Source organism: Kogia breviceps, chromosome 15 (assembly GCF_026419965.1).
Source record: "Kogia breviceps isolate mKogBre1 chromosome 15, mKogBre1 haplotype 1, whole genome shotgun sequence".
NCBI lineage: Eukaryota > Metazoa > Chordata > Mammalia > Artiodactyla > Physeteridae > Kogia > Kogia breviceps.
In genome coordinates, this window is record NC_081324.1 from 82,556,537 (window position 1) to 82,573,536 (window position 17,000).

The 17,000-nt window shown below is 48.1% G+C and overlaps 1 protein-coding gene across 7 annotated transcripts in view; it reads left to right on the plus strand.

Moving 5' to 3' along the window:
• Positions 1-1,262: 1,262 nt before the first annotated feature.
• CFAP251 (cilia and flagella associated protein 251) overlaps positions 1,263-17,000 on the plus strand; it is a 64,784-nt gene continuing 49,046 nt past the window's right edge. For 3 of the 7 annotated variants that reach the window (XR_010837096.1, XM_059040735.2, XM_067016132.1), the window contains exons 1-5: positions 2,305-2,886; positions 3,542-3,955; positions 8,190-8,330; positions 10,972-11,081; positions 16,740-16,851. Coding sequence is in view for 6 of the 7 variants with exons in the window: in XM_059040735.2 (XP_058896718.1) it covers positions 2,443-2,886; positions 3,542-3,955; positions 8,190-8,330; positions 10,972-11,081; positions 16,740-16,851 (1,221 nt within the window). In the remaining variant the exon portion in view is untranslated. Of the gene's footprint in view, positions 1,522-2,304; positions 2,887-3,541; positions 3,956-8,189; positions 8,331-10,971; positions 11,082-16,739; positions 16,852-17,000 lie in introns of those variants that run through there. The other 4 variants (XM_067016134.1, XM_067016135.1, XM_067016131.1 and 1 more) reach the window with 3 other exon arrangements.

A 17,000-nucleotide genomic window follows, 5' to 3' on the forward strand; every position in this document is an offset into this window, starting at 1 on the left:
TGCTCAGGCTGCACCTGCGTTTGCACTGCGCCATTACTGCTCTGGATACAGGTTAATTGAACCTCCTGGCCCTGACCTCGGATCAGCACTTTTGTAGACGGCTACGGTGGGTTGACATTGCTGACGGGAACCGGCAGTGTGTGCAGGGCTGTCGTCTTGCAAATGCTGATTCCTCCTTCCTTCCTTCCTTTTATTTTCTCTCTTTAACGTGGCAAAGTGAGTTTCAGCGATTCCTAGTGCCTCTGCGTTTTACTTTTTTTCTCTCTTCACCATATCACAGTGTTTTATTTCCACAGTTCTTGCAGACCACTTTCTGTTTCAGAGGGCATCCAGCACATTCTACTGAGGCATGCTTGGGTTCCTCAGGAGCGGATTGGCTTGGCTTCGATCCAGATATCAGCTTTGCCCTGACAGGAGTCAGTGCTGGGTGTGCTTCCAGCCATGGGTCCTCATGCTCAGCTGGAGAGCCTTCCTGTTGAGTGTCTGCCCCCAAACACCATGTCCTCTAGCCACGTATCCACTGGATTTCCCCCCTTGTAGCCACAGACGTGCTGTGTTTACCAGTGTTTGCCGTTTAAGTTGTTTTTCTAATTCCACGTGTTTTCCAATCTTTTATAAGCCCTAGACTATAATAAACACAGCTTGTCCCATCCAGCAATCCCTTTTATTTTTCTGAGACGTATGCAAATGCATCAACCAGCATTACGGTATGAGGGTGGGGCGGGGCGGAGAGACTCATTCACATCCTCCTAAAATGAGAGCAGCCGAGAGGCTTTTGCATCAGTGCCTTTGGTTGGTTTCCTGCAAGTCCCCCCCTTCAGAAACCTCAGGGTGGCCACGCAGGTGGGCTGTCTTTTGTGAGTTTCTAGTGGAGAGACACTTTGAGGTGGAATCATCCTAATAGATTTAACAAACTGGTTTAGCAGAAACGTTATGTGATGAGATAACATAACCTATGAAACATTTAATCCCAGCTGGCTAAAATTTTCTGTACAACATGTAGTGCCCGGGCGAGGAGGTGGGGAGGACAGCTGTGTGCTGCACCAATGAGACCGGGACATTTAGTTTGCTTTTGACAAAGAATTTTATCAAACCGTTCGGACTTCTTCACATAACTTTGTTAAGTCTTCAGAAAGTCAGAGTTGCTAGGATTGGCCGCTGCAGCTTCTCAGGGGATGGCACCAAGGGAAAACATGGGGGAGAGTGGGAGGGGAGGAGAGGAGAGGAGAGGTGAGAGGAAAGCCAATTTCACCTCCCAAGTCGCGGCGGCAGGGGGCGAGCTCGACCAGCTCCCCGCTCCCGCCGCTTTCTGGGCACGTGACCGCTGTCCATCCTTCTCGCTTTACGGCCCGTCGCCTGCCGGCGGCAGCGATTACCATGGAGACGGGGCTTGGGTGGCGACCGTAACTAGGGAGCTCTTGGAGGAGAAAGCGGCGGCAGCTGGAGGCCGAGAGGTGGATGAGGGGCTCACGCTGCGGGAAGACCCCGCCCGGCCTTTGAGGACCAGGGTGGGCGTGCTCTGTGAGTCAGGGGCGGGGGCCCCGTTAAGGAGGGGCCTGGTGCCTCTTGGGGGGCGCTCACCCCACCTGGGCTCGGCCTGGGGCAGCTCCAGGGAGACCTGAGCTGGAGGAAGGGGCCACACCTAGGCTTTGTGCCCCCACGGACGCACACACCTGCTCCCCGCACCCCCCATGAAGAATTTGGCAAAGTTTGGCAGTCGGAAGAGGCTCTGTACTAAGGGCCCTAGACTTGAAATCTTAGCAGTAATTTTTCAGATGGCGGAACTGAACATTGAGGGGTCTGCTTCTTACTCGCTGTATGATCTTGAATAAGTCACTTCACCTCTCAGAGCTTCAGACTCTTAAGTTTGCTGTAAGGAATAAACGAGAGAATATGTTAGGCTTTTTAACTTTCTCGACTGCTACCGTTTCTCAAGCACTCTGTGCTGCTACTCGAGCATTTTGCATATGTCATTTCATCTCATCTTCACAACACCCCCAGAATTTAGGGTTATCGTTTTAATTGTGCCTGTGAGCAGATTTAGACTCCGAGGGGTAAAGTGACTTGCCCAGGGTCACAGAGCAACTGAGTGGTGGAACTGGGATTCAATGCCAGGAGAGGCTGACTGGAAAGCCAGCACTTTTAACCGCTAAAGTACCTGCTTCTTCCCTCATTCGTATTATTAGAATTGTTGCTAATGCCTGGGTTATCATTTTGCCGCCTGTGGGCATATGAATATATATAAACTGAGAGGGCTCTAAAATTATTCTCAGAAAGTTGAGGACCGGGATCAATATTTTTAAAGATTTGAGACAGGCTTTCCCAGGAGTATGGCATTCTTTTGATTCCCATGGAAAGGAACAGAGCTGGTATTGCACGTTTCGTTGATAGGTTTGTGGACCAGGAAATCACAATGGAAAACAGAGGGCCCTGCTGATTATTATGTTCAACATTTCTCTAGAGACATCTCCGAAGAGAAGGATGTCAGATGCAGAGGAAGGCCCACTGGAGGAAACAGAAGAATATGGAGAAATAGAAAGGGAAGAAGGAGAAGATGAAGAAGAAGAAGAAGAAAAATATCCAAATGATGAAGGGCTAGAAAATATTCAACAGGAATTAAAAGAAGATAACACGTTAGCATGGAGAGGGTCTCAGGAGGAGGGGGAGGAGGAGGAAGAAGGGGAAGGGGAGGAGAGAGTGGGGGAGCAAGAGGAGGAAGAGGAAAGGGAGGGAGAGGAAGAGGGGGAAGAACTTGGGAAGGAGGAGGAGGCTGCAGGAGCACAGGAAGAAACCACAGTGAAGCCCCAAGAAATCACCAAGTCCGTGATCAGTTTGGAGAGACTTATACCAACTGATTCCCAATCAGTCTTGTCAGGAACACGCCCAGTAAGTAGGAATTTTCATTCATTAAATCATTCGTTTGTTCATTCATTCGTTCCTAATCATTAATTGAATGCTTGTTACCCACTTACCTGCCAGGCTCTGCGGATATAAAACCAAGTAAGACACGATCCATTTTCTTAAGGAGCTCCAGGGTATGTAGGGAGGCAAACATTATAAAACTAAGTGCAGTGATTGAGAGGTACCTAGGAGATATGTATGTATCTCTATAAAGGCCGACTTGACCCAGCTTGGAGGATGATCAGGGAAAGCTTCCTGGAGGAGGTGTGTACCAGGGCTGACTTAAAGGACGGGTTAGCTGGAGTGTGCTTGTCTAAACAGCCTGTAGAAATCACCTCTGGTCCAAGGAGAAGTGACTCTCTGTGGCTCTGTGGTGGTTTTGGAGGCCACCAGTGCCGCTTAGAAGAATGATTTTGCTGTTGTGGGTCTGCTAGTAGGCCAAGGATAAACCTGACACACCCACGATTCATGTTATTTGAGTACAGAATGTCCCAGGCTCTTTTTCAAAAGTGCTTCATAATTCCGATGTGAGGCTAACACTAAGACTGGCTGATTAGGAAGAGAAAGGAAACTAAATGAGGGCATGTAGCAGCGTGTACTGTATTTGGAATCACAATCTCCTTTTTATTTCTTTTTTAAGAAAACCTATAGCGGTAGAGAGTCAAAGCATTCATTACAATCAGAGCTTTTGGAAACACTCGAACTTCCAAGAAGCACGGCCTCACAATTAGAGTGTCTTGATTTGGATCTAACCACTTCTGCGGAACAACAGCTTAGTTCCCCTGAAAAGCAGCCTTCAGGCGAGCTTGCAGAGAGAACCGACCAGAGGCCCCAAGATGAATTGGGACAAGAAAGGAGAGACTTGGAACCAGAAAGGGGAGACTTGGAGCCAGAAAAGAGAGAAGGGAGAAAAGAAAAAAGAGTATTATACGTAAATGAGAAAAAAGAAAAAGAATTCCAGCCCAAAGCAAGGATCCCTAAGGTGTCACTGGTCTCCACGGCCACCGAGGACAGTTTGTTCCAAAAGGATGACAGTGCCAACGTGTATCCCTTGGTAAGTGCAACATGCTTTTAAATTTCCCCCAGTGTTTTGAGAGTATTGTGAAATAGGGCAATTTTATGCATATGGAAAAAAATACCACCAGAAAGCTCCTTTTTAAGATAATCACAGACCTGTGTCTTTTTAAAGTTCAGTTTGGAGCTGTGGCTGGACATGTGTGACAGCATGTGGACACGAACGCTGCAGCGTTGCTCCGCAGGCAGGAAATTCCGCACGTGGTTTGTTCATTGTACAGGACGCTGTTTTCTTGGGGGAGACTCAAAATCGACCTCTCCCCTTTCCCCTCTCTCTTCTCGCTCCATCTGTCTCTCTCCCTCCCTTTCCCTCTCTCTCTCCCACATCATAATACTCCTCCATACCACCAATTCCTTCCCTTTCCCTCCTCTCCCCGCCTCTTCTGCTGTAACTGGCTTGATCCCTTTACCAGCTCCTAAAACCACCACAGGTTCCTAAAACTATCCATCCCAAGATAGATCAGTAAGTCAAAGGTCTGGAAAAAGTGAAAGCCACGGGGAAAAGCACCAGGCGGTCCACAGGAGTCTGCCTTTGCAGCCGCTGACAGTGTTCCAGGGAGGCGCCATCTGCGAGGGTAAAAATATTATCATTTGCCAAGAGAAGGAAGAGGAGGGTTTTTTTTTTTTTTTTTTCCCTTCTCCTTCTTTCTTCCTCCATCTGCTACTTTCTGAAAATTGTTTCCTAGGATTCATCTTTTTTTCTCCCCCCACTGTAGATTCATGCCTTTGGGAGATTTGTAAGTGATGGACTGTGTGAATGCAGTTCCTAACACAGAGTGAGCACTTGACAAGTGTTAACAGCTAGGTGGTGGTGGTGACGGTTGTGCTGGTGGTGGTGACGGAAGGATGCCGAGGGGGAAGTGCAGAGAACTGACAGCCTCCTTTCTGTAGATTTGGCCGACTTTGAGCAATGGAGTTAAAGGTTCAAGCTTGCAATCGCTCAGTCTGAAAGAAAGAAGAATTGAGTTTGTTTATTTATTTATTTATTTATTTGGCCGCACTGATTTCCAGGACGCATAAATTTCCAAGACGACTATAAGGCCTTTTAGAATTAGCAGGTTTCCAAAAGAACCATCTCACTTGAAGAAATTGGCTCTTAAGAACATCCAGATATGAAATAGTTCCGTTCCTAGAAGTTGCAGCTTGAGGCAATTATGATTCCGTGATTCTACCACTCACGCCCACGCAATAAAAGACCTAAATATAAATATAAATTACAGTGAATGAGCGGATGGAATCAGGCGAGAATGGGGAATGAAGCTCGTAGGAGAGAGAAATCGGCCACGTTGCCCACTCTGTCTTGGGGGAAATGTACAGCACGTCAATTTAACCTTAAGTATCATTCAAAGCTCAGAAAGGAAGCTCTCCAGATTTCATTTCTTTATTTTTTTTTTCTTTCGGCTGTGAGGCATGCAGGATCCGAGTTCCCCGACCAGGGATGGAACCCACACCCCCTGCAGTGGCAGCTCGGAGTCTTAACCACTGCACCGCCAGGGAAGTCCCATCACCAGATTTCATTTCTATGCTCCAATATAACCCACTGATTTTTGGTAATTAATCACTTAGCCATCACTTTAAACACTCTACCACATCAGCCTTGGTTAATTTTTTAAATGGACTTTATTATTTGGGGGCAGTTTTAGGTTTATAGAAAAACTGAATGAAAAACACAGAGAATTCCCACGTACTCCCTTGCGCCTCCTTCACCCTCGTCTCCTCTATTATTACCATCTTGCATTCGTGCAGTACGTTTGTCGCAGTTGATGAGCCAACATGGACGAATTAGAATTACCTAAAGTCCATAGTTTACCTTAGGGTTCACTCTGTGTTGTACATTCTCTGGGCTTTGACAAATGCATAATGACATGTATGTACCATTGTTGTTTGATACAGAGTAGCTTCACTGCCCTAAAAATGTCGTGTGCCCTACCTGTCCATCTCTCCCTCCCCCTTATCCCCCACCCAAGCCCCTGACAACCATTGATTTTTTATTGTCTCCATAGTTTTGCCTTTTCCTCAATGTCAGGTAGTTGGAATCATACAGTTTGTAGCCTTTTCAGGCTGGCTTCTTTCACCTAGCAACATGCATTTAAGGTTCCTCCACATCTTTTCATGGCTTGCAAGCTCATTTCTTTTTGTTGCTGAATACTATTCCGTTGTATGAACGTACCACAGTTTATCCGTAATTTTTGTAAGAGACGTTGAATACATAAACTACTATTGAATTGGAAGCAGTAGTCGGATTTATAGTACCTATGATTTTTCGTTTCGTGAAATTTTTATTTTGGACTTGTTCCTGGCAGTGTGGAATTTTTCATCCTTCTAAGGGAATTTTGTCTCTTTTATACTTTATCCTTCCAGGGAAAATCGTGTACAAGGAACAAATACCCAGGCTGAATAATTGCCTTTCTTATGAAGTTACTTAGTGACTTTAGTATAACTTGTCCCATTCTACGTACTGTCATTCAGTAAATTGAATTTCACAACATTAAGAGCTCGCTGTGTGTCTGGTACTGCGCTGCGTCTAGGTCCTGGGGAGCAGATGAATAGGAAGTTGTTTCTATTTACTGTTGAAGACTTTCCTTTTTCAAAGGAGACGTCTTTCTTGAAATATAACATATAAACAGAAAAAGCACACGCAAGTGTAGAACTCATTGAATTCTTACAGAGTAAACACGCCAGTGTAAGCACCACATAGCTTTCCTTTTCTGTTTAAATCGAGGTACAATTCATATCCATAAAATCCACCCTCTTAACTTTTTCTTAAAAGATTGTGGTAAAAGGTACATAACGTTAAATTTACCACCTTAACCCTGTTTATGTGTAAAAGCTCAATGGTATGAAATACGTTCACGTGGTCGTGCAGCCGCCATCATCACGCGTCGCCGTAACCCTCTTCATCTTGTGAAACACCCGCTGTGGCCACAAACCCCAGCTCCCCACCCCCAGCCTGGCCCCTGGCTACTGCGCTTCTGCTTTCTGTCTCTATGAATTTGACTACTCTAGGGGCCTCACATAAGTGGAACCACTCAGTTCATATTCGTCTTTCTGTGGCTGATGTGTTTTACTTATAGAACGTCCTCAGGGTTCATCCGTGTCAGAGCACGTGGCAGGGTCTCCATCCCCTTTGGAGGCTGAATAATACTTACCTTTTGTTTATCCAGTCATCTGCCGATGGACACTGGCTTGTTTTCCACCTTTTGGCTACGGTGAAATATGCTGCTATGAACACGGGTGTACACGTATCTCTTTGAGACCCTGATTCCTGTTCTTTTGGGTAGATACCCAGAAGTGTAATTGCTGGAGTATATGGTTATTGTATTTTCAATACATACTGTTTTCATTACATACATACTCCATACTGTTTTCCACAGCAGCTGCACCATTTCACACTCCCACCAGTAATGCACAAGGGTCCCAGTTTCTCCACATCCTTGTAAAGTTTACCCTTTAAAATTAAAAAAAGTTTTTAAAATCTATTTTTGTTGAAATATAGTCGGTTTACAATGTTGTGTTAGTTTCAGGGGTACAGCAAAGTGATTCATATGTATACGTATACATGTATATATATATATATATGTAGACATATATATATTCTTTTTCAGACTCTTTTCCCTTATAGGTGATTACAAGATATTGAGTATAGTTCCCTGTGCTATATAGTAGGTCCTTGTCGGTTATCTGTTTTATATATGGTAGTGTGTATCTGTTAATCCCAAACTCCTAATTTATCCCTCGCACCCCCGCTTCCCCCTTTCGTAACCATAAGTTTGTTTTCTATGTCTGAAAATTTCCCTTTTAAAGTATACAGTTGATTGGTTTTTAGCCTGTTCCCTAGGTTATGCAACCATTGCCAGAATCTAATTTCAGAACGTTTCCGTCACCCCAAAAAGAAACCCATCCGCAGTAAGCAGGCGCGCCCATTCCCCCTCCCCTCACCCCTGGCAACCACTGATCTGCTTTCTGTCCCTATGGGTCTGCCTACTATGGACATTTTATGTAGATGGGGTCACACAGTATGTGGTCCTTTGCATCTGGCTGCTTTCATGTAGCATCACGGTGTAGCGTGCTCTTGAGGACTTCTCAAGGTGATGTCTCTTCATTGGCCGATGACGTGAATCCTTCTCCTCCAGGACTCAGGCCGGGAGTACCCGGCGTCACAGCTCTGGGTTTGTGCACCGTAGTGTCTTCCCGGTTTTACCTTTGTCTTCCAGGCCATGACCTGGTCGTTCGGATGGAACAGTTCCCTTCCTGTTTACTACATTCAAGACAAAAACCAGAGAGTTCTTCTGTATGCCAGCGCTCACACTGCTGTCATCTACAATGTCTTCAAGAATAACCAGCACCATCTTCAGGTTTGCAGGTTTTCTTACTTCAAGTGAAAGAGGTTGTCTTTAACCTGACTACAGCACTCTTGTTGTTGCTTTTTAATTAATTTAATCTATTACTTTTGGCTGCGTTGGGTCTCTGTTGCTGCGCCTGGGCTTTCTCTAGTTGCGGCGAGCAGGGGCTACTTTTTGTTGTGGTGCGCGGGCTTCTCATTGCGGTGGCTTCTCTTGTTGCGCAGCACGGGCTCTAGGTGCACGGGCTTCAGTAGTTGTGGCACGCGGGCTCAGTAGTTGTGGCTCACGGGCCCTAGAGCGCAGGCTCAGTAGTTGTGGCTCACAGGCCTAGCCGCTCCGCGGCATGTGGGATCTTCCCGGACCAGGGCTCAAACAAGTGTCCCCTGCATTGGCAGGTGGATTCTTAACCACTGTGCCACCAGGGAAGTCCAGCACTTTGGTTTTTATTTCGGGGGTCAACTTCATTCCATCTCATACACGTTTTCCTTCCTCTCTTCTGAACCATAGCAAATTCTGTTTTTAGGAACACATTTTATTGTTCGTTTTCTCTCTGATTCTAATCAGAATCAATTTACAAATAGCAGTTGACTTTAATTTTATAGTAACTAGAATCTAAAGCATCTGTATTTTTTACATTTCTGTAAAAACGTGGTCAGGAGAGACCACGTTGTCTCCACAGGAGTATGGTGAGAAGCGAAGGGCAGGGATTCGGACCTAATTAACACTCAGACTCCTCTCCAGGGCTCAAAGGGCTTTGATCCTCCTACTCTTGCTGAGAAGTGAGTGTTAATATTCCCATTTCACAGGAGAGGAAACTGAGGCTCAGAGGGATTTAGCTGACTTGCCCAAGGCTGTGCTAGCAGATGCTGAAGCCAGGTCTTACATCCAGGTCTCCCGACTTGAAAGCATTAAGTCGGTCAGTCTTTCCTCCTGTCTCCTCCCTCCAGCACTTGGCTTTATTTGCACCCAGCTCCGTGCCTCCCCCGATGCCCCACATGCCTGCCTTCCCCTCACCGCGCTGCCTCCTCTGTTCCGGATGTTTCTTTTTTTTTTTTTTTTTTTTTTTTTTTTTTTTTTTTTTTTTTTTTTGCGGTATGCGGGCCTCTCACTGTTGTGGCCTCTCCCGTTGCGGAGCACAGGCTCCGGACGCACAGGCTCAGCGGCCATGGCTCACGGGCTTAGTTGCTCCGCGGCATGTGGGATCTTCCCGGACCGGGGCACGAACCCGTGTCTCCTGCATCGGCAGGCGGATTCTCAACCACTGCGCCACCAGGGAAGCCCTGTTCCGGATGTTTCTGACCCCTTTCGTTTTCATCATCTACCTGTCCAAATGTCACGTTTTCCTGGTGTCCAACTTTCCCCCGGTAAACAGTTCCACGTTCCCCTTTTCAGTTGACATATAAGGACCTTCCTTCGTCAATGCCTGGATCAGAAACTTCGCAAAGTATTTTCCAAGAGCTCAGCCAGTATTCAGCATCCTGCCAGGGATCCAAGACACGTGGGGGTAACTGAAGGAATTTGCTTTCTAGAGGCCCTGAAATACACACACGGTCAGCGAGCAGCCCTTCCCAGAGCTTAGCTGAATGTGCAGCACCGAGCCCAGAGGTGGCAGCAGGGGGAGAAAGCACGGTGTGGCGGGCAGGCTCCGAGTCGGGGCGCGGGCGGGGCAGAGGGGCGGAGAAGCAGGGAGCAGCCAGGCGGGCGTCCAGCCTCTGCAGGGTTGGATGGCTGGGCGTGGCCTCGGCCATTCGTTCGTTCATTCATCCATCCCACGTGTATTTATCATAACCGCTGTGTTTCAGGTGACGGGTGTGTAGAGTCATGAACAAAATAGATCTAGTCCCCCGTCGTGGAGAGACCGTCGTTAAACAAGTGAACACATAAGCATAGACCTAAAGATTTTAACAGTTGCTCCAAAGGAAATGTGAAAACGCTCTAAGAGGGAAGAGTCGGGGTGAGAGGAGACTTCCTCTGGATTGGGTGGGCAGGGAATCAAAAAGTGCTGTTTGTGCTAAGACCTGAAGGCTGAGCGTGAGCCAAGCCGGGGCCGTTTTGCGGGGAAGAGCGTCCCAGACAGACGGAGAGAGCTCTGAGTTTTCAGGCCTCGTGTGTGAGGCCCGGAGAGGAGGCCAGAGTGAGCGAGGGGTGACATGGAAGGAGGGAAACAGGGGCTGTTTCCCGGCTGCCATCTTGTTTGTGTTTCCAGAAGGTTCCTCTGTTGTGTGGGATAGACCGTAGGAGGATACGAGTGAAAGCAGAGGCCCGTGAGGAGGCTTTGGTTCCAGAGCTGCTCAGTGACCCGAGTGAGCAGTTCTGGGGGAGATGAGGCTGCTGGGAGGTTCGAGGGAGCTGGAGGTGGGGGGACCTGGACATGTATTCTCAACGTGGGTTCAGAGTCGGGTATACGCCTCGACCCCTAGGAAGCCACCGTTCTTGCAGGGAGTGCAGCTTACCCTGAGAGTGTTTTGAGGGGAAGTTTGAAAACCTCTGGCTGTAGAGAAACACCAGGGAAGGCGGGTGGGAGTAGGATTTTCAGCCGGCGGCATCTGGAAAGGGAGCTCAGGTGTGCCTCCGGGGCGCCGCCTTTCCCGCCGGTGCCAGGGCTGGGCCCCCCCAACCCCTGTCTCAGAGCGACTTCTCTCCACGTCTGCAGGCGCACCCCAACGTCATCTCCTGCCTCTGCGTCAGCGAAGACAGGCGCTGGGTCGCCACGGCCGACAAAGGGCCCGACTGCCTGATAATCATATGGGACTGCTTCACGGGGTAGGCATGTCGCAGCCGCTTCCCCCCGCGTTTTTGTGCAGCGTCTGCCGCCGTGACCCGCAAAAAAAGGAGTCATGCCGGTCCGGGGATACAGAAGCCGGTGCTGGGAGGCGGGGCGAGGGGCGAGGTTCTCAGGAGAGGTTGTCTCACTGCCTCAAGGCCTGTTGGGATGACATTACTTTGGAGAATTTCCCATGGGTGATTCTTGGCTCTTTAAGCCCAGAAACTTGGTTTGTCGGTGGCCCCCAGGCAGACTGGGTTGAGGGAAGCTAACTCACGCTCACCCAGCTGGGAGACTCAGAGAAATTATGCGACTTTCACCATCTGCCAAAAAAAAAAAAAAAAAAAAAAAGACTAATCGTACTTACTGTCTTCATTTCCCTGGGCTGCTGTAAGAAATTACCCAATCTGGGTGGCTTAAAATCACAGAAATTTATTTTCTCACTGCTCACGAGGCCACATGTCTGAAAATGGAGAGTCAGCAGGGAGCTCCTGGGGCCCCGAGAGGGAATCTGTCCCACGCTCCCCTCCTCCTTCAGGTGGTCGCTGGCATCCTTGGTGGTCCTTGACCTGCAGACACGTCACTCCAGCCTCTGCTTCCACCTTCATGTGGCGTTTCCCCCTCTGTGTCTCTCTGTAAGGTCTTCTCTTTTATAAGGACTCCAGTCATTGGGTTTAGGGTCCACCCTAACCAGTATGACCTCATCTTAACTAATTACATCCGCAGAGACTCTCTCTCTATATAAGCTCGCTTCTGAGGTTCTGGGTGGAATGAATTTCGAGGGGGCGCTATTTGATCTACTCTACTTACCGTACGGGATTGTTAGGAAGATCCAGAGCACAGCCCCCGGCCCAGGATAGATGCTCACAGATGTGTGTCCTTTCGTAATTCCTGGTCCTAGAGGCAGAGAGCAGTGCTAGATTCACTCTCAAGATTGTAAGGCCTTGGTTGGGTGTGTAGGGGGGTGGGATGGGGTGAGGTGGGGGCTGGACGAGTCCAGGTGGAGAAGAAGTTTAGAAAGAAGTTATGTTGAGTGTTCTGTGACACAGGAACTGCTCTCTCCCAGGTGACCGGTGGCCTCCGTAGGGCCATATTACCTAACCATTTCCCTTGGCCCCTCTGACACCGTGTCCCCCTGGTCCTCATCCTGCTTGCTGTCTGTTCCCTCTCAGACTCTTTTATTTTATTTTATTTTTATTTTATTATTATTATTATTATTTTTGCGGTACGCGGGCCTCTCACCGCTGTGGCCTCTCCCGTTGCGGAGCACAGGCTCCGGACGCGCAGGCCCAGCGGCCACAGCTCACGGGCCCAGCCGCTCTGCGGCATGTGGGATCCTCCCGGACCGGGGCTCAAACCCGTGTCCCCTGCCTCGGCAGGCGGACTCCCAACCACTGCGCCAGCAGGGAAGCCCCCTCTCAGACTCTCTTCAGCCTCATCCTCCTCTGGCCATTCCTTAGCTGTGGCCTGAGGGCGTGAGGAGGCTGTTGGTGACGTTCTCCAGCCAGGCAGAAGCAGAGCCAGGGTTTGAAACTGCGCCATCTCCTTCTCAGCAACCGTCTCAGTGTTTCCTGTCTGCTGATGGGGCAGCTGCTGGAGGACAGTCCACCTGCATGTCCCATGGGCATCTCCCGGTAAAATGTCCCAAAGTCCTGCACCTCCACCTCCAAATAACTTCTGAGCCCACATCCACCGCCTCTGCCCATCCTCTCCTGCTTGGACCATTGCAGTAGCCTCCTGACCGATCTCCCCCACTGCAGTTTCACGCTTCAACCCAGCCTCCGTGACACTGAACCACTTTTAAATGTATATACAATTCACTGGCATTAATTACATTCACAGTGTTGTGCAGCTATCACCACTGTTTCCAGAACACTCGCAGCACCCAGCCAGAAAATCTGAACTAATGAATTCCTCATTCTCCCTCCCCTCAACCTCTAATCTACTTTCTGGCTGTAAAGATTTGCCTATTCTGGACATCTCGTGTCCGTGGAATCGTACAGTATGTGGCTTTTGTGTCTGGCTTCTTTTACTTAACATAATATTTTCAAAATTCTTCCATGTCGTAGCATGAATCAGTACTCCATTCCTTTTTATAGCTGTTTAAGATTCCATTGCATGGATATACCACATTTTGTTTATCCATTCATCTGTTGATTTTTTAAAAAATCAGTTTAATACATTTTAATTGGAAGCTAAAGTCTCCTTTGGCCACCATCTCCAATCCTAGTCCTCTAGGTAGTCAATTTGGTGTGTTTCCTTCCAGAACATTTGCTGTTGTTTTAAATGCACATGCGTAAGGGGACTTCCCTGGCGGTGCAGTAGTTAAGACTCCGTGCTGCCACTGCAGGGGCCACGGCTTCGATCCCTGGTCAGGCAACTAAGATCCTGCCTGCCTCGAGGCCAAAAAAAAATACACATGTATGGCCATCATCATATATCATCATATGGTTTTTCTCTGCAACATTTTGAGCGTGATCTTTCCCCATGTGCAAAATCCTGATGGGCTCCCCTGCTGCCCGTTGCCAGCTCAGCCCTGTTATAGGGAGTACACGCTCACAGCCTAGCCATGCAGACACTTCCCCCACGAAATCAAATTCCCGTCTGCTTGCCTAGCCGTCGTCTCTAGCGATTACAGGCTTTTCAGCTGCAAGAAATGGCACATCCACCTGACACACACGAGGGAAAGTCATCTCCTGCATCAGGAAGTCCTGAGGCAGGAAGGATGGGCTCCTCTGGTGCCTCTCTTCTCTCAAGCCTTTGCTGACAGCTCCCCTGCCCCAGGCAGAGCTGGCCTCCATTCAAACAGTGTTTATCCTTTGCTTTTTTTCTCGTTTATAGAGCTGTCTCCCCCACTAGACCGGGGGTGACTCTGGCAGTCATTTTTTAAAATTGCAAAGTGAAGTGTATCTGTGGTTAACAATTAAAATGGTATGTCGAGATGAGTTTTATGATATTGCAAATGATGACTGTGGGAACCCAGAAAGGATTATCTGGTCTTAGAATTAATATTCACCTTGTTAAAGTGATAAACGGCACTTCTTACTTGAGATATTAGTTCAACTTAAATCTCACGCTGTAAATCTAGCGTATTTTTGCAATTGCCTGTAAGGGGGCTTTGATTAATGTTTGGTCTCACAAATTTTATTAACTCCTTTTAAACATTTTAAACTGCATTTAGAAATTGAATATATTCAGTTTCATCTTTAAGTTCTTTAGTAGTCGGATTAACAAATAAATCCTTCACCAGTACTTAAGTAATTCTTGTAAATCTAATGAATTAGTCATAAATATGGCAAGTCCTAAGTTCTCTTGAGTGTTCTAGTATTGTTTATAAACCTAATACAATTTGAATTTAAAATCACAAGTCTAGGGCTTCCCTGGTGGCGCAGTGGTTGAGGGTCCGCCTGCCGATGCAGGAGACACGGGTTCGTGCCCTGGTCTGGGAAGATCCCACGTGCCGCGGAGCAGCTAAGCCCGTGAGCCATGGCCACTGGGTCTGTGCGTCCGGAGCCTGTGCTCCACAACGGGAGAGGCCACAACAGTGAGAGGCCCGCATACCGCAAAAAAAAAAAAAAAAAAAAAAATCACAAGTCTAAATCAACTATAGACTTTCAATTAGAATCACAAATTAATCTGTGATAATAGACTCTAATATGTTAAATTCTCTTAAACGTGACCCATCCTTAAAGAAAGGAACAAATTCTCTTATCACAAATATGTTAAGAGTACAGGTCCGACTGACTTCATCTTCTCTGCATTTAATTCTAAATCTCCCCGGGGATGAGATACATCTTCCCATGAAGAACGTCATTATGTCATTCCCAACAACTTGAAGACTCCCTTCCCAAGGGAATTTTTGGGGCCACGTCTCAGTGGGATAAACTACCTCAGGTGACAGAGAACCAGACAGGTCCTCAGCTAGGGCACAGACTTGGTTCCAGCCAATTGGGACACCGATGTGACATACGGAGGCCTGTGTGACATAGAGGCCTGTGTATATCCGCTGTAACAAGGTCTCCATAACGAAGAACCAACGGGGTGTCTGCACAGCCCACGTTCCGGGATTCAGTCTTGCTGCCACCCACTCTTCCAGTGGAAGTCAGGGAGCCCCACCACATCACAGCTTACTTCCATCCTTGCTTCAGCTGTTTCTTGCATTTCTTTAGCTCTCTCAGATATTCAGATATCATCTAATTAAATTCTGCGTGTGCTCAGGCTTTGTCTGCATCTTACAGTTCTAAAGTCTTGCCAGTGACACAGTACAGACGTGTAGGAAAAAGAAAGAAAGAGAGTCCCCCTTCACCCAAACGTATATCCAGAGTCACCATGTAGTTTGGAGTTCATTCCTCCAGACTTTTTTCTATACATAAAAATACACACAGGGCTTCCCTGGTGGCGCAGTGGTTGAGAATCCGCCTGCCGATGCAGGGGACACGGGTTCGTGCCCCGGTCTGGGAAGATCCCACATGCCGCGGAGTGGCTGGGCCCGTGAGCCATGGCCGCTGAGCCTGAGCGTCCGGAGCCTGTGCTCCGCAACGGGAGAGGCCACAACAGTGAGGCCCGCATACCACACACACACAAAAATACACACACACACACACACACACACACACACACACACACACAATCTCTCTCTCTCTCTCTATCTCTCTCTCTCTCTCTCTCTCTCTCTCTCCTCTTTCTCTCTCTCAGGATGATGCTACATCTACTGTTTTGCTATTTGCTTTTTCCACAAAATTTTGGTCACTTTCCCAAATCTACCTCATTCTTTCTGAAGGTGGCATGCTTTTTCATTATATGGTTTACCATGATATTTTTAAAACAAATCCCATATTAATGGATATTTGTGTTGTTTCCAGATCTTTGCTATTAAAGCAGTGCCACGATAAACACGAACTGGCATTTATCTCTGTTTACTTTTGCTATGATTTCTGTAGGAAAAAAGTTGTAGAAGTGGAATGGGCGGGTCTTAGGGTCTGTGCGTTGAGGGTTTTGACAGATGCAGGGAAGGTGCTGTGCCTGTTTACACTCCCCCTTGTGGAGGAGGACGCCGGCTTTCCTGAGAGCTAGGATGGGGTCCTAGACATCTTGTTTCATGTTCTCATCCTTCACGCCTGGCACAGCATCAGCACTCGAGAACGAAGGAGAGACTAGAGCTCCAGGAGAGAACAGATAGCACGTTTATGTGCTGCCCTGAGTTAGTTTTTGTTTTAAATTTGAGGTAAACTTCACGTAACATAAAAGTAACCATTTTAAAGCGAACGACTCAGTGGCATTTAGTATATGCACGGTGTGGTGCAACCACTGCCCCTAGCTGGTTGCAGAACATTTTCTTCACCACAGAAGGAAACCCTGAAACCATCGGCCTCCCTATCCCGCTCCCCTCCCCTCTGGAAAACACACATCGGCTTTCTGCCTCCGTGGATTTGCCTGTCTTGGAGGTTTGAGATAAATGGAATCATACAATATGTAGACTCTGGTGTCCGGCTTCTTTCACTCGGCACCGTGGTTCCAAGGTTCACCCACGTTGCCGCCTGTGTCAGTGCTTCACTCCTTTTTTATGGTGGAGCAACTTTCCATCGTGAGGTGAACCACGTCTGCTTCTCCGCAGCTGTTCTGTTCCTGACCTGGGTGTCCCCCGTCCTGTTTTGCAGCATTCCTGTGCACACGATATTCAACAGCTGCCCAGAAGGGGGCGGCATCAGGGCCATGGCCATCACCCGCGACGCCAAGTACCTGGCGACCATCTCAGACGCTGAGATCCAGGTACAGGGCCTGTCACGGCAGCTTCAGCAGCTGCCCGCCCCCTCCCCCCCCGGCCGTCACAAGTGTCCCCGCGAGCAGCTCTGCTCAGGCCGTGTGGCATCTGTGGTTCTCTGGGTGGAGGCGGGTGACCGGTCAGGGGCTCCCTGCCT